The sequence below is a fragment of the Salarias fasciatus genome, chromosome 14 (assembly GCF_902148845.1).
Source record: "Salarias fasciatus chromosome 14, fSalaFa1.1, whole genome shotgun sequence".
Lineage (NCBI taxonomy): Eukaryota > Metazoa > Chordata > Actinopteri > Blenniiformes > Blenniidae > Salarias > Salarias fasciatus.
The window spans coordinates 28,258,873-28,285,459 of NC_043758.1; the positions used below are offsets into that span (position 1 = coordinate 28,258,873).

Below are 26,587 nucleotides of genomic sequence, written 5' to 3' on the forward strand. Positions count from 1 at the left end.
CACTTGTTTCCAACCTAAATTGAATGTTCCAGATGACCAAATGAAGCATCTCATGGCTACGGTGGTACTACGTCGAACAAAGACGAAAGATTTAGGAGACATTCTGCTTAACACCAGAAAACAGTTTGAGGAGAAACTTTTGAAAGAGCTCAGCCACTGTAAGCACATGTTGAAATATCATCTTTATGTTTACAAAGATCTGCTATATAATTAGAGCTTAGCTCATCAACATCATTTTCAAATAACTTCACCATTTGCAGGTTTTCAATACAGTTTATTGTGTAATTTCTCATATCGCAACAACATCTCAGTGTCACACAGTACATGTGGAAGAAAACTTCATTACTTATCTCTATTATCATTTATTCTCTAAAACACTGCAGATCTCTGTGATGCTTGTGAAGTTTTCTCTCCACTGGTGCAAAGATTAATGATAATTTCCAAACACGTGTGGTGATAATAAAGATTTATACAACACAGCAACGTTTCTACTCTCTCTTTTATCTGCCAGTATACATGGACTCGACTGCAGACACACACAAACACACACACACACACAAACACTCATTCACACAGTAAAATTCCTCTTCTTCATGATGAGACTGGAAGCAGTCTCTCTTTGGTGTTCAGTAATCCGCCACCAGAGGGCGACACAGTCTGTTTCCCCTCAGCCGGGGGGTGCCCTGGGAGGGGAGGGAGGTTTGACCCCTGCAGCTTCACTCAAACTTGCGCAGGTGGTTGTAGAGCGACTGCACGTAGGTGAAGACGCACATGGGGTCCGGCTTACGGCCCATGATCATCATGTCGTCCACCTCGATGAGGCGGTCGCAGCCGGCCTTCACTCTGCAGACAGAGACGAAACACAGGGTCACACATGCTGTTTTTCTGCAGACTCTCAGTAAAGAAATAAAATAAGAGGTTAAAATTTAGCTGCATGGTAATTTTTAGAAAATGCATCAAACCCATCGCTTGTAAATGCATTTATTGTTGAAAGAAAGCAATTATATTATTCCACATAACTGTGAGTGGTAATAAGAATGTTTTGACATCTACAATTAACTTGAATAACCACGGATGGTCACTTTCAGCTTCTTTGTTTAAAACTAACCATTATAAGTCATAACTGTGACAAAGCACAGACTTTTTCCCTGTTCTTTTTAAGGAAATTGTGACCATGTGGTGATCAGAATGAGAAAAATGGATCAAAAAACTTTTTAAAAGCATCCAGTGGTATGTTTTTTTTTTAAAGTTCTTTCAGTTGATTATATTATCTTCACTGGTTGAAAAGACAAATCAGTGCTGTAGTGGTAAAGTGGTTGGCACTCTCGCCTCACATTGAGAAGGGTCTGGTTCGAGGCCTTTCACAGTGCAGTGTCTGCATGTTCTCCCTGGGGATTTTCTCTCCCGCAGTTCAAAAAACATGCACCTAAGCTTGATTAGCAATCAAAAACAAGCCTCTAAAAGTACACATCAACTACAACCACTGATAACCGCCAATCAGTGATTCAGCGATAGCTGATTGATTAACCTGATCACATATGAAGCTCTGTGACTGAGCCACCGGCAGCCTGACCCGTCAGGCTGAAGGAACAACAGTGACTCCTAACAAACATGTTTTGAGGCGTGTGGTCACTGGAGTGTATTTACTGTGCTGTAAGATCTGTGATCTCTTTAAGAGGTCAAATCCAAAGCTGCTCCGTGGACGGAGCACTGATTGTTGGAATATTATTTTTCCAGTCAAATCAGCTTAATTCTGCCGCAGTGAAGGAATAATACACTCTCAGATCAAGTGATTTCTTTAAGCTGCAGTGTTGTGTGTGTGTGTGTGTGTGTGTGTGTGTGTGTGTGTGTGTGTGTGTGTGTGTGTGTGTGTGTGTGTGTGTGTGTGTGTGTGTGTGTGTGTGTGTGTGTTGTGTGTGTGTGTGTGTGTGTGTGTGTGTGTGTGTGTGTTTTGGAAATGTGAGCTTGAGCTTTCACCTGAGAAAAATAATATGTAACTGAACTGAAAAAGAACCCAGATGAAAAACTTAGCTTCAATAAGAATGAGATGTTTTGCATGTTAGGTGATTACTTGAGGCCCATGAATTCTATTAAAAACCATCAGATGAGTCTAAAAAACAGGTGAGAGGTGTAGTAAATATGAAAAGAGCAAAAGGAAGATCTTCTTCTTCTTATCATTTCTCTAAAGGTTTTTTTTTTAATCTTTCAAACAAACAAAAACAAAGCAAACAAGAAAACAAGGAAAAAACACAGTAGCTGTATCAAACTGATCCAGTAGATCAGAAAAATCAAAACATGGATTACAGGCAGATTCCTAGTGCAATGCCATTTGTTTGTTTGTTTGTTTGTTTGTTTGTTTGTTTGTTTGTTTCAGCTCTCGATGATCCTATTTACTTGTTGCAAAAAAGCCTCCATCAGTATCAAGTCAAACTGATCTCCAGGAGAGAAAAGGTGAAACGTGGTGAATTGGTGTGTGCTGACGAGGAAGAGCTGCATGATGGTAATTTCAGAAGGACACACACCCTCACTGCAGGTTTGATCATCCACAGGAAAAGAAAAAGAAGAAAGGTTTGCTGGATTACTGATTTACTGGTTTGTTAAAAATTACAATGTGCAGCTTCAACCTTAAATTTTGGTTTGTTTTCTCTTAATTTTCTTTTTTTATATGCCAAATTTTCTATATTTTCATCAGATTTTTCTGTTTTTTAAATAAAAATCTAACCATGACTAATGTGGGCTTCAGTTTTAGAATGTTGTGATACGTGTAAACACACTCATTTTAAACGAATTAGTTTCTCTTGGAAAACATGTTTGAGTTGTGTCTGTGTCGCTTCAAGCAGTGAATGAAACTTGTCATGTATTTCCAGAATGCCAACACGTTGACGCGTTAATGCTGCTCTCACTCACTCTGCAGTCCCAAAGGCCAGCTCGAAGTTGTGCTTGCGGTTGGCGGGTGACAGCGAACTGTAGTCGAACTCTGTGGGGAAGAAGGAGTGGACCAGGGCGCAGAAAGCCATGCCGTCGCTCCAGCTGGACGAGAAGTTCTGGATGTCGATGTTCTGCGGGAAGGAGAAGAGGAGTGTGTGAATTTGTAGACGGGGAGACGAGGGAGGTGAAGTAAGACGACCTGTAAAAGTGACGGGCATGAAGACATCTCTCCGCTCACTGCATGATGGATACAGCGGACTTTGTGCTCCAAGTCTGTTGCGTCTTTGAAATCATGTCATTTCGAGGTTTTATTAGTCTACAGTTTGCCTTAAATGAAATGCAACCTGTCCAGTAATCGGACGAACGTTTCTCTCTCTGTCCTGTGTGTGTGATGCAAGCTAATAAGAGCCCTGGCTCATCTGCAGCCAAACCCTCGACCAGCTGCTGAAACAAAGTAAAAAAAAAACCAAAAAACTGTAGAATAATGAATAATGTGTTGGTGTGCTGAAGCACGGCCTGAACTACGGAGGAAAACATAAAATTAGAGGCTCTTTTATTACCAGAGACACACATTTACCTGCAGTTATCAAGTTAAATCCAGAGGATCAAACCAGAAGCAGTAATTATTGGATTTAGCTCGTTTTCAAGCTGAAAATCTGAAAAATATGAATGAACTCTTCTTTTTGTTTGTTTCCTTTCTGAAATTTAGAGAAGGGATGCAGCTATCAGGTCTTTCCAATGTGTCGCTCAAATGAGGCTAAGAGTAACTTTTGAAATAAATTTGCCTGAAATTGCTAAATTGCATGCATTTCTTATCTGGGATTTCTCTATGAACAACTACTTATATCAGCCTCTGTGTCACAAGCAAACCGAAGCAGCGTCCTCTGTCCAACCTCCATACATGGGAATATTAAAACAAACAAAAAACATGTTAACCAGGTTGGCATCAGGTGGTTCGATGAGGAAGACGAAGAGAAGACAAACATTGGTTCAGTTATCTAAGAAGATCATCAGATTGACCAGGAAGTTTTAACTCCGAAACCTCACTAAACTGTCATTTCATAAGATCTGAACACAGTCTGGTACCTGGTAGCCTATGGTCTTGGATCGGCACCACTCAAGGAGAATCTGTTTGATGCTGCTGGCGCTGGACACCCCAAAACTTTGAGATCTCTTCAGTTTGGGTTTGGAGTCCACCGGTTTGGGGCGACTGTGCAGAGAAAGCAGAAACAAAGACTCGTGAGGCCATTGTGTAGTGTCAGCATCGGTCTCAGGAGATCAGCTTCCCGTTGATTTTACCTGCTGCTGGCCTCCGAGTCGAGTCTTTCAAAGATGGATCGACGGGCCTGAGCTCCGATATTACGAGGCAGAGTCTGGGACCGGACCAGCTCCCGTCTCCTCTCGCCCACCTGCCCCGGGGATCGCTCAGCGCTCACAGTACTGTCTCTGAGGGGTGGCGCGACACAAGAGTCAGGCATGTTTCAGTTATCCTGAATGAGATTCCTTCTCCATCAACTCACCGGTCAGTGTGCTGCAGCCCTGAATACGTCACCGATTTAGCAGGAGCTGAATTAGCTTTTTCTGGAATAACAGAATGAAAGAAAATCCCATCAGTTGTGGTTTCTTTGAACAGTCTAAGGTTTAATGAAAGAAGGACTCACCATGAAGGCTGGGAGATCCCAGAGCTCTGATAGGCGTCGGATTCCAGGTCTTCACAGAAGACACTGAAAGCAGAGAATTCAGTTTCAGTAAAATGTGTGTCAGATTAAAGCTGGACTGATTGAGCTCAGGGCAGCTACCTGGCTGTACAGGAGACTCCTCTCCAGGTAGGGGTTGGTTGGTGCCTCCAGCCGACTGGCGTGAAGGCGAGGCCTCGGACACCGGAGAGGATGGAGAGGCGACGGGGCTGCTGGGAGCGCCGGGGGAGCCTTTGAGTTCTGCGGTCTTGGTTGTAGCGGTGATGGGGAGGTGGGGCATCCGCATGGCGACCGGGGCCGTGTGCTCATGTGGGAACTGGTTCGGTGGAGAAATCTTTCCGTGTACCAACACTGAATGCTCTTCTTAAGGAAAAAGACAACAGCAATGAGGACTGCTGACCAAGCTGCACAGCATCCATGTTTTATTTTAAACAAATTACCGTACTTTGTTTCCCACCACTTCAAAAAACCATGATTGTTTTGAAGGCTATTCATAGTCTAACCCCGTAGTGCCCAACATTTTCTGGACAGACTCTGGGGGATTCTTGGATCAAACATCCAACTTTGACATTGAAATTTGACCTGCTCTACCAACCGAGCCACAGCTGTCCCAGAAATGTAACCATAATAATAATAACCCGAGTGATTCCACAAGGGTCCACGCTCTCGTGCTTGAATCCTAACCATTAAACTCTTTGATAAATCCAAGGGCTCGTCTTTAAATGCAGGGTGTTCGGTCTCCATGAGGCGACGTGGTTTTGAGGGTTTCATGACTTCATTAGTCTTCCAGTCATTTCACAGAGAAGGTGTTTAAATGTGACTCCTCTGTCGGGATGAAAATTTGATTTTAGTAGAAGTTTTGCTCTTTTCTTTTAAATGCAGCTTTCACTCTGTTTTGTACTGTGCGGCACTCCTGGTATCTCTCAGCTCAGAATTTTGCAATTTAAGTCTCAGACTCAATTGAAGATTTTTTGCAGCTCAGCTGAACTAACTAACCACAGACGATGTAGCATTGTAATACTATTATGTGCCAGAAGGTGGTGGAGTGAGTCACTTTGGTTTATACTGTTCTTAGCAGGAAATAATTGAACATTTTTCTTAAAGTTCCATAAGGACATGATCCAGATTCTTTGTTATATTACACACGTCTTTTTAAAGTAATGTAATAGTTGATTTGCCTAGTAATTGGTTACTTTTAAATATTGAACTGTGTTACTTTTTTTGAAGGAGTAACTGGTAGCTATAATTACTTTTTAAAAGTAACTTCCCAAACACTACATATCACACAGCTAAAATGCAGACCATACTTGGGAACACACCTCTTTGACTCTAATAGTTTGAAACTATTCTTTGACTTTGAGCTTTGACTGTAGAAGTGTTAGCAGGAGTACCTGTGTTAGCGGCATGTCCATTCTCCTGTGCAGCAGGCGTTGGGACGGGGTCTATTTCTATTGGCTCCTCTCGCTCGATGCTCTGAAACAAACAAAAAGGCACAGTGAGACAAAAAGAACAGTTCTAAAACAAACATCAAGGCATATTTGACCTTGGCAGGTGACCACAAAGATAAACAGAAACTACAAGCCGGAACATAAGATTTTAATGTTAGCAAATGTCGAGTTGTGGAAACACCGGTTTGTTGTGTTTGAATCTCAGATGGAATCGAGGAAGTTTGGCCTTCAGACGAGGAAATTCTGATGAAGGCTTTGAGTCACCGTTTCGCTCTTTGACTCTGCAACATGTGTGATTTTGACCCAGGCTGACACAGAACAAAACAAACCTATGAACTGTCACGCTACAGCTCGGCTCACTTCAAAGCCATTGAGCAGTGACCTCTGTGCAGCTCGGAGGTGTGAGAGGCACCGAGGTGAGCCTGTCCAGTGTGTCAATCCTCCGACAAAACCCAACAAGTCTTTGTTTTCAGTCTGACATCTTTGGCTTTGGGGAACGCTGCCAGAACTCTGACTACTAATGTGATTGAGATCAACTTTTAATGTCAAACATCATCAGTATCCAGACTCTCTTTCTTGAGATCCGATCCATGCTGCCTCTCTTCCCTTCAAGCACAATCAGCCTCGCGGGACGGCTAATCACCGTCACCACCAGATACTTCTATCGGACCTCTTGACGCACGCTGCTGCTGACCCACATAGGCTGCAGGTCAAGCTGTCACGTTAAATGTGGGTCTGTCAGATAGACGCAGAGCTCAGGGTGTTGATAGCCCTTCTACCATGGAACGACACCACCGAGGTCAGGGGTCTGAAACCTGTGGCCCTGGAGACACAGGGTGCTTTAGCTCTTCTGCTGCAGCTTCCTGCAGCCTGAGAGCTCTGTGTAAATCACCACCTTCACAAAAGGTGTAGTTTGTTTGCACTTCTGTCTAAAGAGACTCTTATGTCCTCTCTAAAAAGGGGTAAAGTGAAAAAAAATAAAATAAAAAAAGAAGCTAACATGGCTGAATAGGCAAGAAAAGGCTTAACAAGAAAAGGCTTAAAAGGTAGCGCTAAAAACAGCTCAAATGGCTAAGAAACAGAGAAAATAGATCACTAAATAAGGCCAAGTGGAACAACAGTTTCAATGATTAAAATGGCTAGAAATGGAAAGATACTTTCTAAAATCTTCAACAAAAAAACAAAGTCAAATCTGCATAACCAACTATAACAGTGAAGGTAGTAACAATTTCTAATAGCAATTCATTTAAGAAGGTAATACAGCTGAAACTGATTTTTATAAAAAAAACAAAACAATTCAAAGCATGTAAAAAAGGCAAAAAAGGCGGGATTAAAGCAGCTAAAATGACTGAAAGAAAAGAAATGAATTAGAAATAATGAGAAAGAATGAAAAGATATTAAATATCGCAAACCACTCGATAAAGTAAAGAGTTAAAAAAAGTTACAATTATGAGAAACAGTTAATAAAGAAAAAAATAAATAAATGAATAGACGGTAACATTTCAAGCCGTCACTGTAGAATGAAACGTATTTTTTACAGAGCTTGATCCCCTGAATGCAGCGGCATTGGCTTTGTGTTATTGTCAGTGTGTTTGGAAGCAGCCACATGTGGTTGGAAACCACAAAATGAACACAAAAAGAAGTGACTTTATGGAAAAATCAAACTCAGTCGATTCACTGAGCCAGAAAAGGAAGCTAAGTAGTTACTGGAGCGTCTTTTATTTTCAAAAGCATTGTCGGGATACATTTTCCCTTTTTCCCCGAGAGACGGCTCAATCCTGGAGACGTGGTATTTGTGGAAACATCGTTTTCTAATTGAGCGTCTGCTGTGTGGTTTTAGTCATGCTAGCAGCTAGCCGCAGATGCTAACAACCACAAAATATGGTGCAAATGCAAATAAAGAAATATATAACTGAACCAAGTTCATTAAGATTTTAAGTAACTTAAATAAGCAGTACCTTTGATTCACGTGACAAATTAAGTCTGAAACAGCTTGATAGTGATGCGACACCGATATGATTCCAATACGGCACGGACACAAGGGCAGAAGGAAGCGATTTTGCAAACAAGTAGGAAACTTAACCTAAACAGTAAATCTTTAGTTTCAGTTTATCTTGAGAATTGATGTAAAAACAGACATATATGGTCTCAGCAGTGCTCATATTTTGGTCGTAATTTGCGCATTGCCAACAAATGTGTTGCTTGATTGAACTGCATAAAGTCTACAGTTATAGAGAGCAGACGAACACACCGGAGTGGAAACCAGGGAAAATAAAAGAGGATAATAATGACTCCAACTCCGTAATGTTGCAACAATAAAACCCTGTGTCTCCGTGTGTGTGTGTGTGTGTGTGTGTGCGTGTGTGTGTGTGTGAGGTCACCATCTAGGAATCCTGCTAGATTATGTGTGCTAACACAAACCCAGAAGTGTAAGTGTGTGTGTGTGTGTGTGTGTGTGTGTGTGTGTGTGTGTGTGTGTGTGTATGTGTGTGTGTGTGTGTGAAGTGGGTTACATTTCATAAGCTAGTGATAACACACATGGAAAGGAGAAAGGAGAAAATATCGTGCATGATGAGGTGGGGGGAGCATGGGGGGGAGCAGGGGGAGTCATTTCATTTTGCATGATGGGAATTTGCACAGAGGGGCGGCGGGCGGAGAGATGGAGATGGAAACAGCTGGCTATGGAGGAGGAGGAGGAGGACAAACTGGAAGCTTCCCACATCGCCACTCTGGGTCCGTGGGGGGGAAACGTGATAGCAGGCCCTCTGAGGATCCTGTAAACTCTCTGGTATCTGAAGGTCTTATTTGCTGGCAGAACACTGATGATTCCCGAGAAGTTCTCCGAGCTTAAGGTGGCACGAGGAGGCCCTGGGGTCCGCGGACCTGCTGCACCCCCCTCCGCATCCGTGCTCGACTTCGGAAAAACAAATATTTTGGCATAACAGCCTCATCGCGATGCTGGACAGCTGATGTCCGCTGTAGTTCTCTTCACTTTATTTACTCAGAGCACTGAACCAGGCACTATTTTACATGCTTGACTTTATGAATGTAAAGAACTGTAAGGAGCATCGGTGGATTTTCCGTTTGGATTTTCTCTTGTTAAACTAAAGATATTTCCTGCTTTGCCAAAATAGACAAATAAAAATACACTAAACCAAGCCATGTGTGCATCACTGCTAACTAAGCAACTGAGCAAACTGAAAGACTTCAAGTTTACTGGCTGAATTTGTCTATTTTTTTACCCCAAAGTTTGAATTCTGCATATTGCTGAAACAGGATATCTCTTTTTTAAAATACTGGCAAAATGGGAAACAGGTTAAATTCTGAAGAAGAAAAAAAATCCTCAAGACATAATGTTCTAATAAATATGAATAATGGACACAATGAAAAACAATTACAAAAGAATAAAGTCAATTAAAATGTTACTTGTAAATTTCAAAAAGTCTGGACTGTCTGTATCGTGCACAGCAGAGTTTACACACTTATTCCACTCAGTGAGTTTAACTTGCAGCCATCAGACGTCTCCTGTGGCTGCGGGGCCCAAAGACGGTGCTTAAATCATCCATTAGGAGGGCCAGCTGTGAGCTGCAGCTATCTGAGGTGAAGTTCAAAGGTCAAACCTGAGGTTAGCAGCTGCTACTATGCTAATATTTATACATAAAGAACCTGATTTATAGTGCAGTGTTTTGAAAATACTCAAACACACACGCACAACACAGACATATGAAAAATATATTGATAAGTTTTGGCATGAAGTGACTGTGGTGAGAATTGAGAGCTAATAGTGTGAGTTTAGAGTTAACAGTTAGCATTTAGAGTTAAACGTGTGATGAGGGTTAACACTGTGAGTTTATAATGAACACTGAGAGTTTAAGACTAATAATGTCAGTTTAAAGTAAATACTGTACTGAGAATTTAGATTCAATAGAAAGAGTTTAGAGTTAATAGCAAAAGTTTAGAGTTAATGCTAACAGCTTAGCGATGATATTGAGATTTTAGAGTTAATAGTGAGCATTTAGAGTTGATGAAGCCATTTAAGAGTTGATGGGTAGAGTTTAGAGTTAATATGTAAAACTGATGTCATACCAACGGTCGGCGTTGGGCTGCAGTTCTTCACACTTACAAATCAGGAATCAACTTTAAAAGATATCACCTTGGGTGTCAGAGCAACACAACTCACGTTTTTCTTTTTTGACGAACACGTGCGCATTAGCATTCATGCTTTACTTATAAGTGGGTGCGAGCAGGACTCATCTCATGCACGTGCTACCAAAATAGACCAAGCAGGGCTGGGAGAGGAGCTCCAGCACAGCGCAGAGTGTCTGATAATATTAAAGATCCAGACAGAATTACTTAGCTCCTTTGTCAGACCTGCTATTTGCAGTTGTTGCGATACACCCAGGACTCATAAATGCACACAGACAGACACACAGATGAGACCTTTCTCCCATAAAAGCCTCATAATCCTGTGACAGACCTGAATGTAGACAAAAGAGATTTTTTTTTCTCTCTCGGGAGAACAACAAATCCCTGATTCCCTGAACGTGCGTCACCGCGCCGTGAACCTGGAGCTATAAAATATTTGGAGGTAGTAAAACGAAGCAGGGAATTTGGAAAGGCCTCCAGTATGAGGGCTGGAAAGGAAAACCAAGTTTGGACATGGTCACTTTCCCCCCATTCACATCAGAGACTGTTGAATTTCCTTGTGTGTGTAGAGTCACGCTGAGGACAGTGGATGCGCCATACATGAAACATTTATGCATCAACCAACTTGAACGATCTTTTTCTAGCATTCATTTCTATTAAACTAACAGCATACTGAGTCAGGGAGCTACGACCTCACGTGTCTCTTTCGAACGGCTCTTTCAGACGACTAAATAGAAAATTCATTCAGCTTCCTGTAGAAACTGTGATAAAGGCATCAGACACACGACCTGAAATATCAGTAAATGTCAGCACACTGGCTGTGGGGTGAAGATCCCTGCATGGAGACGCGTCTGATCAAACAGGAGGAGGTATGAGCCCCACGTCCTGTTTGGGCTCAAGACATTGTTCAGCTGTCAGACGCAGCTTCATCACCGCCTCTCTAATGAAGACTGTGTCGGGGCTGAAGATGAAGTGTGGACGAGTCGACTGCTGTCTGCAGGGAAACCTCCACTCAGAAAGACACTTTCTCAAGCTAGTGCACACCTTAATTGATCAGCTGTGAAAGGAATTGTAGTTCCTATATTCAGAAAGACAAAATCATATTTTTTGGGGAGAAATTCATATAAGTTGAGTCTTGAATTAATTGCAAAATACGGTGAGATTTGTCTTCTTTCTTTTTGTCTTTTGGGAACCTTTTGAGTGGCATATTGGAGCAAACAACGGAGGCAGCTGGCAGTCGTCTGACGCACAAACAAAAAGGTTTCCATGATCACAGAAAAGACCGTCGCCATTCTTCACTTCCCAATACTCAATCGCAACTGTTCCCAAGTTTCCTTTCTATTACGTATTACAGTATTATCAACAAATGACGCGCGGTACGTTACGGCCGGCACCACGGCACTTCTTGCATATGAGGAAAGAAGCGTGTTATCATGTGTAACAGCCGCTGTGCAGCGCTCAGAGGAAACGGCGACGGAGATTTCCCGCTCTGTAATTTCCTCCGTGAGCGCTCAGTGAGGAAGGCGGACGCACTCAGACCACCTGTTCTTCAAATGCATTCCCACAGCCTGCAATTTAAAAAAAAAAAAAAGGTAGGGAACACCACTCTGTGTTGAAGGTAAAAATTATGTACGGCCTTTGAACTGTCGAGATATAAAAAGCCTAATTGCAGGTGAGAGTCGCTGCATCGCAGGCTGCAATCTCAACACTGTGTCTTTTGGTCGTCCAACAACAACAACCACCGAACAGAAGTTTTCTATTCTGGAGCGTTGTTAGACCGAAATGATGGACCAAATGCTGCGGTGAATTTTGCAACTTCTATTGTTTGGCTCTGACTGCTCCACAGAGCATGGCAGCAAAAAAAAAAAAAAAAAAAATTTAATTTCATGAGAAAAGCTCATAAACGTCATTCTTTCCCCGAAAGCTGGGCTGTAAACGTCTGCTTGAACACAATGGCTTCTCATCTGTTGTGTATCCGTGATCGGCGCTGACAGTCTGCCTCACAGCTCCAGATCTCCATTGAATCAGTTCGAAGTCTACAAGGGAGCTCAGCCTCTCCGGCATCTCAGTAAGTCCCGTCACTCCGAAGGATAACATATGGTATTGCGCATTTGTTTGCTCAACCGCTTCCCGATGCTGCCTTTCAGCTTCTTCTTGTCTGGTGTTGGCTAAATCTGATTTTCTCATGATTTAAGATTCGTGGAAGAAAGAACACGGTGGTTTCTGTCTCTTCCAGGCCAAGAATCAATGAAAAATAGGCCTCGTCGCCACAGGGAAAAGATTATTTTACACCGTAGCATCAGGCTCCAACATGTGGCAGCAATAGAGAGCGACTCCTCCGCCTTTTACTCCACCACCTTTTTCATTTATCTGGTCTGTTCCTGGCAGTATGAAGACAGTACATGGGGGAGTCCGACAGCAGTTGAGGGAGTACAAGAAGCAAGTAACTCCTCTCCTTCCACTTCCTGTCCAAGCAGTAAAGAAGTGCCGTTCAGCTCGAGGTACGTTTTCTCAGTCCTGATCTGCTGCTAATCTCCATGGTGAGAAGAATCCAGTTAGTAACTCTGATTCACATCATTTCTGTAAAGTTTAAATCAAATCCAACACACTATACCTGCTGACTGACTGCGTGTTGATCAAACATGAACACATTAGTTCATAAAAGCTGATTTAAACAATCAACTCAATAACCAAACCCATTAGTTTACGAAAAGACGTGGGTTATGTGCTAAACCCAAATAATCCGGCCCATCTGGACATTTCTCCTCACAGCAGGAGGGAAAGTGATGTTTGCTGGTTAGAAGATGTTTTGATTTCACAACAAATTACCGAGAAACACACGCGTTGCCAAAGACCGGAGCAAACATACTTCAGGAGTCCACGTCATTGCCAGTGTCATGTTTATAATCTGCCCCGGGGCCGGACCGTTCTGCTACCAAACTCGTAAACACACACATGCTACGAAATGTAATCACCCCCAGAGTCTGAGGGAGTTTACACAGTGCAGGGGAGCACCGCTGCCGTCAAGTTTTCAACAAAGAGTCCGAAAAAATTGCCTCAGTGAAGCATTTTATTCACATTCAGGCAGATAATTTCCTATGAAGAGCTTCTGTACAGCTTCATGCACACACTCCCTCCTACAGGGACATTTAGAGCTACTGATTAACTTCATTTGATAGACACGTGTTTGCATGTGTTGAGAAATGCAAAGGCACAGGGGTAACATGCAAATTCTGCACAGACAGGTTTCAAAACTGGAACTGAACCAGAGTTTGAACCGGCTGGAGATAATACTGAAGATGTTTCTTCAGTTGTCACAGTTATAAAACATTAACTTATTTGATCATAATAGTTTTTGCACAATTTCATATTTTGCTTAATTGTTACCTCAGTCATTTTATTTTCACCATCTTATTTTTTTCTATAATCACAGTGATTTATTCACCTGTGCTTGATTTACAGCTTTTTCACATACATGAGAAATTAAAATACAGAGCCTGTTTTAAGTAGCGGTTTCATGGTCACTTGGTTGTTTTTCATTCCGCCTCTGTTGTGCCAGTGGAGCATCTCTCCCTGCAGGATGGCGGCGGAGGAGATTCCTCCCGTTCTACTGCTCTCCCGGCGCAGCGGGAACATTTAGCACGTCATCGTCTCACCTCCGGCTCTCCATCATCCCTCCTCAGAGGACTTCGCCCTCACAGTGATTGACGGGAGGGTAAATTAACTCACAGTCTTGTACCTGTGTCCGCTGGGCTCCCAGAAGCCCCGTGTGGCCATTATGTGGAGGTCACCCCCCCCACTACCCCCGAGGAGGGGGACTTTACAATGTTACAAAACCTGAAATCTCCAGAACCCCCCCCCCCCCCCCCCCCCCTCTCACTCATGACCCTTTCCCGGTGTCACCCGACCCCTTAAAAGTGATTTTTGCTTTAAGTGCCTTCTGGGCGTTCCTCCAAAACGCCGGGGCTTAATGAAATGGGTGAAGTATTCCCAGGACGGCTTGAGCTGACCTTAAAATCTGATGAACTCCTGAGGTCGGACTTCCAGTCAGGCTCGCCGCTGTCCCCGTCACTTATTAACCTGTTTCCACAGAGATGATGACGGGAACACGGCCCATTGTCTGGAAGTCATTAAGAGAGCCAGGGGTAGCCAGGGAGTGGCTGCATACCTCTGTTAAACCCCCCCAGCATGCAGTACGCACTGCTCTCCTTTTAACCGTGCCCTGTTTTCCTCCTTTCTGCTTCTATATCAGTCCAGATCTATTAAAACTGCTAACAGCGCTGGAAAAGCATCCAAAATAGCCGCGATAAGCAGTTTGCATTGCCAAACCGCTCTGGCAGCCTAATAACAGAGACCCGGCCGGGAGACGATTCAGAGGACGTGGAGAAACGTGGAAAGACGGGTTCAAATTAATCAGAATTTAAAGCCCAGCGTATGAGAATATGTTTGCATACTTTAATCTCTTGCTTTCTGTCCTGCTCCTAATGTATTAATAGCCACAAACAGGAGGAGGGGTGGGGAGGGGGGGGGCTGTTGGTGCCAGGAATCCAGCCACAAAATGCAGCTGAGGGGACAGATGGGGGAGGGGGAAGCGGGTGAGGAAGGGGCTTCAGAGCAGAGTGGCAGAGTTTGATCTGTTGGGTCTGGTTTACTGAGACCGAATCAGAACGTGCTGAATGGCACGCTCACATACGCTTACTGATTGCATTTTTAATTTGCATGCATTTTGTGGGGGGATTTAATAAGGAAAAGTGGAGTAACTTCATATGCAAACAGAAGTATTTTTTTTGGAATTTTTAGGGTTCATTTACACAATTTTGTTTCAGAAGTTTTGAGCCTGCATGAAAAAGTTTTGAAAAAGGTGTAAATTTGTATGGAAATGGCAGAAATGCTTAAAAAGCTGCAGTTATCGTTTAAACCAGGTGGCCAGATTGTATAGAGACTATTTGACAATGAAGGCTAATTAAAAAGTTGCTGCATTGCTGTATTTAGCGATCTTTCGAATTGATCAAATCGAGGATATCAGATTTCCCAAAAACATCGGCGAGCTGCTGCTGGATCGCTTCACACAGACCAGAAAAATGACGTCAGCGGAGCGTGATGTGTGTTCACGTCCGTGTCCGAGTGCAAGAACAACAGTGTTTACGCACACGAGGCATGGAGTGCACAGCGGCGAATCCGCCGCTCCCCTGATTTATTGCTAAAAGAGGGTCCATGCATGTGAGTGTGAGCCGGTAATCACACAGTAATTCTGTTTGGACGGGGATCAGTACGTTTAAGTGGCCCCCAACACACAATCTACCCACCAGCCAGTTCTCAGACTGTGACTAAACTAAAACAGGCTAAAAACGCTGCTGTTACGTGTGTGTGTGTGTGTGTGTATGTAAAGATAAGCAGCAGATAGCGCTGGGTTGTGTAATGTCGGTGGAAGGTGGAGCGAGGGGGAGAACGGATGGAGATATATGTGAAACCGTGCAGAATTTGTACCAACGCAAATCAAAAGATCAAGCCGTTAAATTGCTAGTTTAGTGTTCGAACGAGACAAGGTTTAGCTTGTGAGTGTCAGTGTGTGATTACTGTCACATGGGCTTTTAATCGCTTGCTGTACTTGCAAAAAGTGAGACGAGGCCGGAGACAATGGCGAGCGTCTGTCTCGGCACCGACGGTGCAGATGTTCCTCAGAATTAAAACCACATTTCCCGTAAATCCTGTTGCCTCCTGTTCAGAATCTGTAAAGAGCAATTTGTCTTTCATTCCTTCCACAGTCTACCGCCACCAGTGAAACCCTTCGCTCAGTCTGCGCCAGACTGTTGACAGTGAAAATGCCACAAAATACTCAGAGCGATGGTTTATTGGTGTTTAATTTGGGACGCGTAGCACCTAAAGCAGGGACTCATGTGACAGTCATGGAGCCGAACCCGCAAAGAAAATGTGCCCACGATTCCCCCGGGCTCAGATTTTTCATCTCCAGACAGCAGCTCTTATGTAACATGCGCCGCGAGTGATGCACTGAGCCATAGATCAAGAGCAATCAGCCTCTGAGACGGCTGTTAGGGAGCGGTACATCAGTCCGTGTTCGGTGTGTTCAGATATAATCGTTCTTTCTGCTGAAGAGGAACCGTTCACTCCACAGCGTTTCAGGGGGAAACGCAGCGTTTTTGAGTTAACAATGGCGAGAACATGGACATTTGCATGAGTGGATGACAAAGTTGGGTTTGTTGTGACTCTCAACTAAAAAAGCTACAAAGTCCCAGGAGAATCTGGACTGGGAGTCATGACACTCAGGAGGCCGCCACTGTTGTTGTCGTCCATCCACTCGAAGAACTATTTACTACAGCGGCGGTGTGCATGTGCAGTAGCAGCGTTTCAGAAACAGAGACAAAGTTGAAGCGTTTTTCCAAGTTCCACCTTGGTTGCTGTTTCCAAATAGTTTCATTTTAAATACTTTGACTGTTTCCAAGTTTGACTCGATTGAAGCCTGCTGGACGTATTGACTGTGATAAAGTTAAGAGCATGAGTGAATGCAGGAATGAGGAGGACGGCTGATTCTCTAATCCTTCCACACCCAATGTACTCCCAATGAAGCACGGGATCCCACACAATGGCCCATTGAGGCGCCTGCTGCGGCGCTGTAGGTGTAAACAGTGCTGTTGTCTGGTGTGTGTGTGTGTGACAGAGAGAGGGGGAGATGAGAGTTTAGTGATGGAAACAGTGGAGGAAGACGAGGCGGAGCAGAAAAGGCGTAAGTCTTTGTTCCAATCCTAATCTCAGATAATTCTTGCTGGTCTGAATCATTAGACGGGAGAAAAGAGCCATACAGCTGCCTCTTTAAGACCTCCAAAACCTTCCAGATGGATGTACACACACATACACACACACACACTGGAATACTCACTTCTACACAGCTGGGATTCCATTCAGGAGTTTTTATGTGAACTCTGCTGCAGGTAATCAGAAAGAGGCAGCAAGCCATGACAAAGCTTCTCATTTACCACAAACCATAAATGATCCTCTTGATGAGACGGGCTGAGAGAAACATACGTGTGTATCAACTATCTAATTCTTCCTATTCCGCCGAAAGAGGAAGAAGAACATACCTGATACACAGAGATGAAATTTCCAAGACTACATTCAGAAAAATACAAAAGCATATCTATTCGCGAAAAGTTTCCTGAGGACATAAAACTCCATCAAGAAATGTGTCTGAAAACACTCGTATTTATACCAGGCCAGTCACGCCTGCAAAGTAACACCGCCGCCGAAAATACAGATTCACAAGACAGGAACAAGAACAAGACAAAGTTGGCAATCAATGACACCTGAGTAAGAAAATGATCATTTTGCTGTAAAAGCCAAAACAAGCACAGTAACTTCTGTAGCACAGACTTAACACTATAAATCAGTTATTTGGAAGGGTTAGCGCATGCAGGTTCAGAAGGGCGGTGCTTTAACATCACTGTTTTTGCCCATGAGGATGAGTTTTCAGATTTTTTGACTAGTTGAAGCATGTATAGAGATTAAAACAATGTACGTGGATTCATCTAAACCCATCTCCATGTGGATGCTGCCAAAAATGTTTCATACTTTACCAATAAAAATAAAAGCTAACTCCACAATATGCTTGTATACACCGACAGGTTTGTTGAAGTCAGCAATAAAAACATGTCACAGTTAGAAAAGTAATTTCCATTTTTTTTCTGGCTTCAGCTTTAAAAATTCTGTCTCTTGATAAAGTAAACACGAAGCTTACGTTTGGCATTTATTTGTCAGGTGAACCAACTTGTTAATTTTTACAGTGTGGTTTATTTGAACTGTGCATTCAAAGAACAAACCACAGTGTGTGTGTGTGTGTGTGTGTGTGTGTGTGTGTGTGTGTGTGTGTGTGTGTGTGTGTGTGTGTGTGTGTGTGTGTGTGTGTGTGTGTTACAGCTTGGCAGGTCAGTGTGACTCTGCAGCGCTGCAGCTGGAAGACAGACAGGCACGTGCACATCTCCCTGGCACCGAGTGCTGCAGGAGGAATGTATGGAGTGTGTTCATCCCTGGTCCATACCTCCCAGGCCTAACACGCATGTGAGGTCCAGCTGGCTTGTGGGGACTTATTCTGAAATGTGAACTATTTCTCAGCTTCAAATTGCCAATAGGGAAACTATCTCATGGGGTTTGGTGAGCATGAGGGTGGAGATTAGACACACTGTCAATGTGGCGAAGAGGGAGGTGAAAGGATTAATTCTGTCAAATGACACACATATTCTTGTTTTCCTGTATTTAAGGGGTACAACACTAACTCAGCTCGCTTTGAGCACCGGCCAAGAAGGCACTAGAAAAGTACCTGAGACCAGGTACTGAGACGTAATGCCATAAAGCCACAGGTCTGTGTGTATGTATGTGTGTGTGTGCGTGTGTGTGTGTGGCTGTCGGGCCTGTTTGAGCACTCAGCTGAACTTCGTGCACTGCATCTGTCTTCTTGACAGACAGGTGAGGATGTGTCTCCAAACACACGCTGCAATTATAATTTCAAACAGCTGGGATGAATGAAAAAGTCCCGTGAGTCTAATGATGACAACCTGCTGAGCAGAACCACATCACACACACACAGCGGACCTTTGTGCGCCTCAGTATTATTCCAGCGTAATTTTCTGATGTGTGTGTGTATCTGCGGCGGTGTGTTTGGCTGACAGCGGGGGATCTCCCGCAGCAGAGACGCAGAGAAACAAAGGTACCCTTGTGTTGTTTAGCTCTGACCACAGGATTTCACGGGAGATAACATTCCTCGGTCCTATCCTCCACATAGCTCCGTAATTACAGAAACGAGAGGGCAAGCATTTGCATAATGTGTGCATGTGCACGCATGTGCTTTCAAACATTTTTTTGTGTCTTTTAGGTACGTATGTAACTCCTCATTAAGGTCATACGTCAAACTCTGAGTTTGCTTTAAATCTTCACGTTGAGGTTTATTTTCTGAGAAGCTAATGTGCAAATAAACTGCATGTTACTATGGAAATGACATATTCTGGCTCATCTACATCAGCATCCATCCATCTTTTCTTCCCACTATCGTGAGTCCATCTGGAGTTCTGGATGTCATCACAGAGCAAACACAGAGAAACAAACAACTACTAACATTCATGCTTGAGCTCTACATGCTGACAGGCATCAGCTGCTGCAACAAGCATGTCTTTGCACTGTTGAAGGCAGTACTGAGAAGAAAATCTCCTCACAGACACAGGGAGAACATGGAAACTCCACACAGAAAGAGAACAGTTCCACCAGCAGAGCCAGATGCTGGACTGAAATGAGACAGGCTGCATCTGATCAGCTTCCAAACAATCATGTGAAAAGTGTGACTGTAATTCATCCAATTCTGGATCCCTTTATGTTTAATTTAAAAGGTTACAATCACTTCAAAGAAATAACAAGTAAAGTTGCATCGACTGAAAAAAAAAATGATATTCCTCAACAGAATCAAACTTTTTTAATCCATAAAAACCACTGCACTTGGCTTTATATGACTGTACATGAGTGTAATGTGTTCCAGCTTCTTCTTCTTCTTCCTTTTACTATCAGTTCTGAAGATTCACATAAGATGAAATGCAGAACTTCGCCTCAGAACAGCTCTGCTCCAAATAAAAATGACAGGCTTAATACTGGCCTCATAAATGTCAAACTTTCCGCAGCAGGATGGTCTGGTTTGGAGGTAAATAACACCTTCTGCAGACTCCTTCCTGTCATTCAACCCACGCTGAGGAGCTTTGAAGTGCTTGTAAAGCACAACAGTTTGACATGTGATTTCCCATCTTTGATTTCACTACCTAATATATCACCAAATAAAAGGTGTTATTACCTCCTGTTGATGGATACACAATGCGAGCTGCAGCTGGTGTGGATGATCACATTATATGGAGAGATGTAGTTTAGTGCTCTGAAATGTGGTCATTCGTTTCTTGTAAAATCAAGAATTTACTTCAAGAATAAATCGCTAGGGAAAAGAATCTTGACTGACTTTTGTTTCTGAACCCAAGAATGATACATCCATGATGAGAAGACAGGAAAGGCTGAACCGTCACACAGTGACTGTCTGCTGTTAATGGGGAAAAAAGTCTCCTTATCAGAGACTGAACGGAACAGCAAAAATGTGAATCTTGGAACATCACCACTCTGAATCAATGGCAACTAGACATACATAAACTGTGATAACGTGAAAGTCACACAAGCACTTTCCAGGAACTTGGAATTTTCTCAGTCAAGATTTAAAAACTTTCACAAAAACCGAGGGCTCGATTTTCCCAAGATCAACCTAATGTAATCACTCAGGCGAAGCTAAATATGTTTCTCACAATAGGCCCCACGAGGTTTACGTGGAGCCGACGTTTCGCAATGCTGATTTCACATATTTGGTCCGCGTCTGTAAAACCGCAGAACCGCAGTAACCTCACCTCCCAAGAGCCCGCTCTCCTCCTGTTACTGTACCTCATAAATCCTTAAGCATCCTGGCAGCAGACTATTGTGCAGCCGCAGTGACAAACCCGGCGGTGCCTCCGCTCAGCTGCTACAGCACCTCCAGCGCTCCGTCACTCTCTGCACCGCAGCAGTAATCATAGCTACTGGATTCCTTTTTTTTTCCTGCGGTCAATATCCATCTTTATTGCAATGCATGGAAGAGGATTTCTGTGTACGACAACTAAAACTGGAGGAGCTTTCAAAGTGGAATTTTGGATAATGAAGGGTACTGCCAGGAGACTGCTACATAGAAAGACTGCAACTGAAGGAGTTTAAGCAACAGATCGCAATAGTTGTGAATGTATTTTTTACATTCTGTCAAGCTTTACCATTTGAATGGATGACGGTTCAACTGAAACCTACTGAGCACAATAATCAGCTCATTTTAAAAGTAATCCTGACAGTGAGTAAACATTAACAATTGCCTCTGAAAATATTTAGAATAGACCAAAGACAGGTAGTTAATGATGAACTGCTGCGAATATGATGAAGGAGTAGTGCAATGTTGATGGGTAATGGAAAATTATGAATACATGATTATGCTTACATTTTGTAATTCATTTTATATTGTAAAAAAGTTCCACTTAATGATTAAAAGCTCCACTGAAAATAATATATGAACATATTTAAAGGAGACTAAGCAATAAATAATTAAGTACACAACTACTGGAGTCATTTGAAGTGATTATAATACAAGTGCAAAGACTGAAGTTTAAACAAAAGCAAAAACCCTAAAACACTACAAATTCATTAATAGTGATGTTAAAAATAATGCAGATCTGTAGCTCTCAGCCCAGATGCTGAAGTAGTGAGTGATACTGCTGGAGTGTGTCCATTTGACATGTTTGTGAAGAAACACACTTTAAATGTGGGGGGGTTTACTCACGTTTGTCTTGCTGGACACAGCAAACGTGGCTCGGCTGGAGAAGCGGGTGATGGAGGGGCTGCTGCCGGTCGCCGGGCTCGTCACCATGGAGGAAACTCTGGAGGCGGCAGGAGGACTGCCGGAGGCGGGGGAGGAGGAGGAGAAGGCGGCAGGTGGGGACGGAGGGCTGCACTGGCTGCCGTAGGTCTGTGCCTGGCTCCCCATGGCGGCGGTCTGGATGTGGAGGTGAGCCTGGCTCTGGGTGTGGGCCTGACCCTTCCCGTAGAACACCTCCTTTATCTCCTGGTGGTTCTCCTGAATGTCATTGAGGAGGTTCTTGTGGTTCTGGCCGGCGCTGTGATTGTTATTCAGCAGGGAGCTCCTGTTACAGGTGAAGCCGCTGAGCAGCTCCACCTGCCGGGTGAGAGTCTCCAGCTGGCCGCGGAGCTGCCGGTTCTCCTGCTGGAGCTGAGCCACGGCCCGCCCCAGCGGCCCGCTCAGGTTGGCCGTCTCCTCCAGGCGACGCTCCATGCCCACCTTGAAGGTGCTGACGTCCAGGTGGATCTCCCGGATGGCGTCCCGCAGCGTGTTCTCGTACCGGCTCAGGGCCGCACACACCGTCTCCCCCTCCGGGGAGGGGGGTCTCGGGTGGCACAGGTCTCCCATCTCAGCCAGGGTTTGGGCTTCCATCAGGGCAGCTGCAGGGGCCGGACAGCCTCACACTCCACGCTCGCGAGGTCCACCGCTCCCAGGAGAATCTGTGGTTCAGTGAGCGAGCTAATGGTCCGTCTGGAAGGGGAGGGGAGGGGCGGGGGGGCTGATGGTCAAGGGTTGAAAGGTGAAAGTTTACAGGGGAGTGCTGGTGGGGGGGGCAAAGGTCTGGTTTGTGTTATCCTCACTCCTTCAGCTCTGAGATAGGACGGTTTCGGCCGTGTCTTCTTCAGCCGAACTGGAAGATCTCACCGTCTGGAAACACAAAGGGACGAGTCTGCCAGAGTCTTCAAAGGTTTCTCCTGCGGACGATCACAAAGACAAGATGCAATCCTGAATCCAAAAACCCAACAAAACTAGACTGAAAACAGAGATGAGATGATCTATGATACAGAACTCCAGATGACCAGACGGGAACCATTCATGCATGTTTCGCTCAGAGCTGATAAAGACGTACCTCAGCCTCGCCCTCCGGTTCGGCTCCTCAGCGCGGAACAGCTGGAAGAATGTGTGTGTGTGCGTCTGAGAGTGAGTGTGTGAGTGTATTGCGAGCTCTGCTCTGCTCTGCTCGGCGCTGCCGGCACTCTGGTTTGTTTAAACTCTCAGGTTGATCACTCCTCCACCCTGGCCCAGAGGAGGGAGGAGAAAAGGGAGGGTGAAGGCAGGAGGAGGGTGGCGGTGGAGGGGAAAGTAGTAAGAGGGAGGAGGGAGGAGGGAGGGGGGGGGGGAGGTGGACATGGCAACACTGTAAACTCTCACTGCACTCCTTCCTCCTCCTTTATATCATCGGCACGGCTTTCTCTGTTTAGTCCTAAAATTTAAGGAAACAACAGGCGGGAGAGTGTGTGTGTGTTTATTTTTACGATTACAATTACAAGTGAAGTAGCCTTAACAAATATGAGCCTGATTTGCTAAGATCTCTTACAAGATAAGTTTGTTTTTCTTATATTTTGCATGTGACTGACTATAAATAACCCCATAGGTGACATCAAATGCAAAGAGGAATATTCAAATGAGAAGTGTTGAGTGAGTGCTGAGCGCCTCAACCACAAAATCAACTGTGATAATATGGAGTTGACCATGTTGGCAGAAGAAGTCAACAAATGTTTTGAACCAACCAAGCAAATATTAAAATGCACATTGTGAATGAATCCATTAGCATAAACTCATGTTGCAGCATATTTTGCACAAATCCAACATTTCATATTCATGAAAGCAAAAAATCTTCACTGACGTTTTCTTTATAGATTTCTTTATACATTTGTTCAGCAATGATGGGCAAGGGACATTCCAGGCATAGCAGCCAAAAGATGATGAGGCAGATGTCAAATTCCAAACTGGTGATGCTGTATATGTACAAACATATCTTCGTGTGCATGAATGAGAGGATTACTGTAAAAACACAAAGGGCTTGAGGGAGGCCAGAAGTTAGGTCAAACAGCTCTCAACTTACAGACTTATTTAATTCAAGACTTTCTTTAATGAAAGATCAGTTGCAGGCTCTTGGTGCTCCTGAGTCAGGTGGTGCATAAAGGATAATAATGTAGTCAAAATAATTCATTCCTGTACTAAAAGTGTTTCTCCATATTGAGCTGCAAAATTGTAGTTTGGTATCTCACAGTGTACATGAGCCATAAACAAGGGATGTTTACTATCGCTGAGCTTCACAAGGGAGTCTAAGATTCTTACACAGATTTTTTCCCTCATCGTTCTTTAAAAATCTTCACTTCTATTGTAGTTTGATTCCTGATGGCAGAACAAGACAGACTGAGGACCACCACCATCCTCCCCCCTGTAACTGGACTCCAACAGAGCAAACATTCCACACCAGATATTAGGTGTGTGTTTGTGTGTGTGTGTGTGTGTGTGTGTGTGTGTGTGTGTGTGTGTGTGTGTGTTAGATGAGGAGGGGGCTTTTTACTGGAATATTGTTGCCCAACATCGACCATTTCTATAAATTCAGCTTCTAAATCACAGATGTCTACCCCACAGCAAACACCATTTCCCGTCACTTCATTGTTTTGCTGTGTTGCATTGTGAGCAATGACGGTCCAGCATGAAGACCTCCACTCTTTCTTTATTCACTGTGACATTATTTTCAAGATATTTTGAGGATGTCTTTCTTAATCAAGACCACTCCTTTTCAATTCAGTAAATCTAATGATCTAGATTTTAAATCCAGCTTTTGAATGCATATTTAAAGTCATCTGGTTTATTGGAAGTAAGGTTTAGACATGAACCAATTCTAATAAACACTAGATAAGGTGAATCGTTTTCAGTGCGGCCACTGAAATTCATCCATCCGTCCATCCTGTACACTTCACTGATCTTGGGGTAAAATGTAGAAATCTGACAGAGAGCAATCAAACCATCTTTAGACATAAATGTATTTCATTTATGCCAAATGGCATAATAAGCTGATTTTTGTCAAGTGAGAGGAAGCATGTTATGCACCCACACACAGAAACACCCTCAAACTCAGAATCGAACTGGGATATCCTCTCTGAGGGCTGAGGATGAGGATGAGGATGAGGATGAGGACGAGGACGCTCATCACCACACCCTAAGATTCCAGCATTATGAATAAAGAGAGGATCTTAAAGCTGCATAGGAAGAGTGCCGATGTCTGTAAGAAAAGAGGAGGAAACTCAATAAGACTAAACATTCTCGTAGTGAAAGTAAACAGTTTTTCTTTTTTTGGGGGGGCAGACTGAAGACTCCCTGGGGTCTCACGTCTAAAAAACTTTTTTCTTTCCAGTAACAGTGAGTCAGCAGATGAAGTGGTCTGACCTGCATGAATCAGACTGGTGTGACAAGAACGGTTCAGCTGGATTTATAGCAATAGATTTATCTCATTTCCTCCCAGCCCCATCCAGCTTCGCCTGTTTTGATGAATAACCAGAAGTGTTTAGCTTCTCCGATCGTGAGGTCGTAAACGTCCAGAATGATTACCGAACACACCGGACCACATACTTTGATTTTCTCCTCATCTGGTCCTCACCCAGTGCAAGTGTTTGTTGATATTTGCTGAGACTTCTGCAGACGCGGCGAGGCTGCCTCGCCTGATTTACCGTGGATTAGATCACGTAGCTGACTGGAAGACATTTGGACTTTACCATCCACTTATCGCACATGTCACGTTTAAAAGAATCCAACATCTGCGAAAAGTACACAATTGAAATAGTCCGTTTTTTTCTTTGTTCTTCTTTGAAACAACTCGAGATTTGATTGCAAACAGGTTTCAGAAGTGACAGAACAACAGAGGGAGTCGTGACTTACGTGACAGATTGCAGAAATCTCCTGAAGTAAGACCGAGACGTACAAACCGAGGCTTGGTAAGTGAAGGCTTAGAGTTTAGATTCTGAATCTGTTCATGTATGTTAGTTTTTACAGCTGGCATCTTAAAGACTTTGTCTGTGTCACTGGAAACAAGGTTGATAAAGCTCTTTATGGTTGCACAACCAAGGCCTGATGTACCATTTTAAGGTATATGAATTAAGATGACTCTCAGATTAAGGAAAGGTTTTGACATCAACTCTTGGCTAACTGCTGTTTCACAGCCTACTGGGCCTTAATTTAATGATATAGCATCTCCGTCGCCACTGACACAGCCGAGACTCCATGTCTCCAACCGCCTCAGGTGGATGAGAGAAACCGTAACTGAAGCAGGTCTTGAAATCATTTATCGTAACAGGTAATCTAACAAATGACTGTTTCCATCATTACAATAACGTTACTGTTACCGACGGTTAAATGCAGCACGGCGGGATCGGAGCATTCAGAGGTAAAGTTGGCATTTTAAAGGTGGAAGTATGGGCACTGCTTAAAAATAAGTGTTTATCAATGACTGTTATGAGTAACTCAAAGTAATAAAGCATCTCTATGCAAAATTGTAGGTCAAATTCACTGTTTTTTTACACTGTTGATGGCGACAGCAGACCAGGTTTGTATATGATGTGGAAAAAATATAAAAGTTCTATGAAGGTACCTGCTGCTTCTGTTCTGCTCTATGCAGCTCTCTAGAAAAAAGCTATCCAAATTCTTAGACAAATTTAAAATTAAAACAAACAAAAAGTAACGCAATAGCTGAGCAGCAGTTGAGTAAAAGTATTTTATTAAAAAAAAAATGATCATACAAGTCAAATATACAACTGATTCACAGTATTCTGAGAAGCTATGATTCATTCCTTCTGGTTCCTGAGAAGTCGGATTCATTGTTGTAGTCTGAAACTGTTGCTGCTGAAATGTTTGGAAACGAGAGTTAAGAGGCTTTAAGAAGCTTTAAAGCTGTGGGA

At 43.5% G+C, this 26,587-nt stretch overlaps 1 protein-coding gene across 3 annotated transcripts; it reads right to left on the reverse strand.

Moving 5' to 3' along the window:
• Nucleotides 1-355: 355 nt before the first annotated feature.
• On the reverse strand, nucleotides 356-22,877 carry smtnl (smoothelin, like). 3 transcript variants are annotated; one of them, XM_030109393.1, is made up of 10 exons: nucleotides 22,750-22,877; nucleotides 21,603-22,547; nucleotides 6,017-6,098; nucleotides 4,728-4,988; nucleotides 4,590-4,652; nucleotides 4,449-4,509; nucleotides 4,228-4,374; nucleotides 4,015-4,138; nucleotides 2,908-3,059; nucleotides 356-843 (listed from the first exon to the last, which is right to left on the reverse strand). In XM_030109393.1, exons 2-10 carry the CDS (start codon nucleotides 22,269-22,271, stop codon nucleotides 717-719), a joined length of 1,686 nt encoding a protein of 561 aa, XP_029965253.1. In that variant the 5' UTR covers nucleotides 22,272-22,547; nucleotides 22,750-22,877; the 3' UTR covers nucleotides 356-716. The 3 variants fall into 3 exon arrangements, with proteins under 3 accessions (XP_029965253.1, XP_029965254.1, XP_029965252.1); XM_030109394.1 differs by having other exon boundaries at nucleotides 4,728-4,985; nucleotides 21,603-22,594; nucleotides 22,750-22,871; XM_030109392.1 differs by having other exon boundaries at nucleotides 21,603-22,594; nucleotides 22,750-22,871.
• Between the last annotated feature and the right edge of the window lie 3,710 nt (nucleotides 22,878-26,587).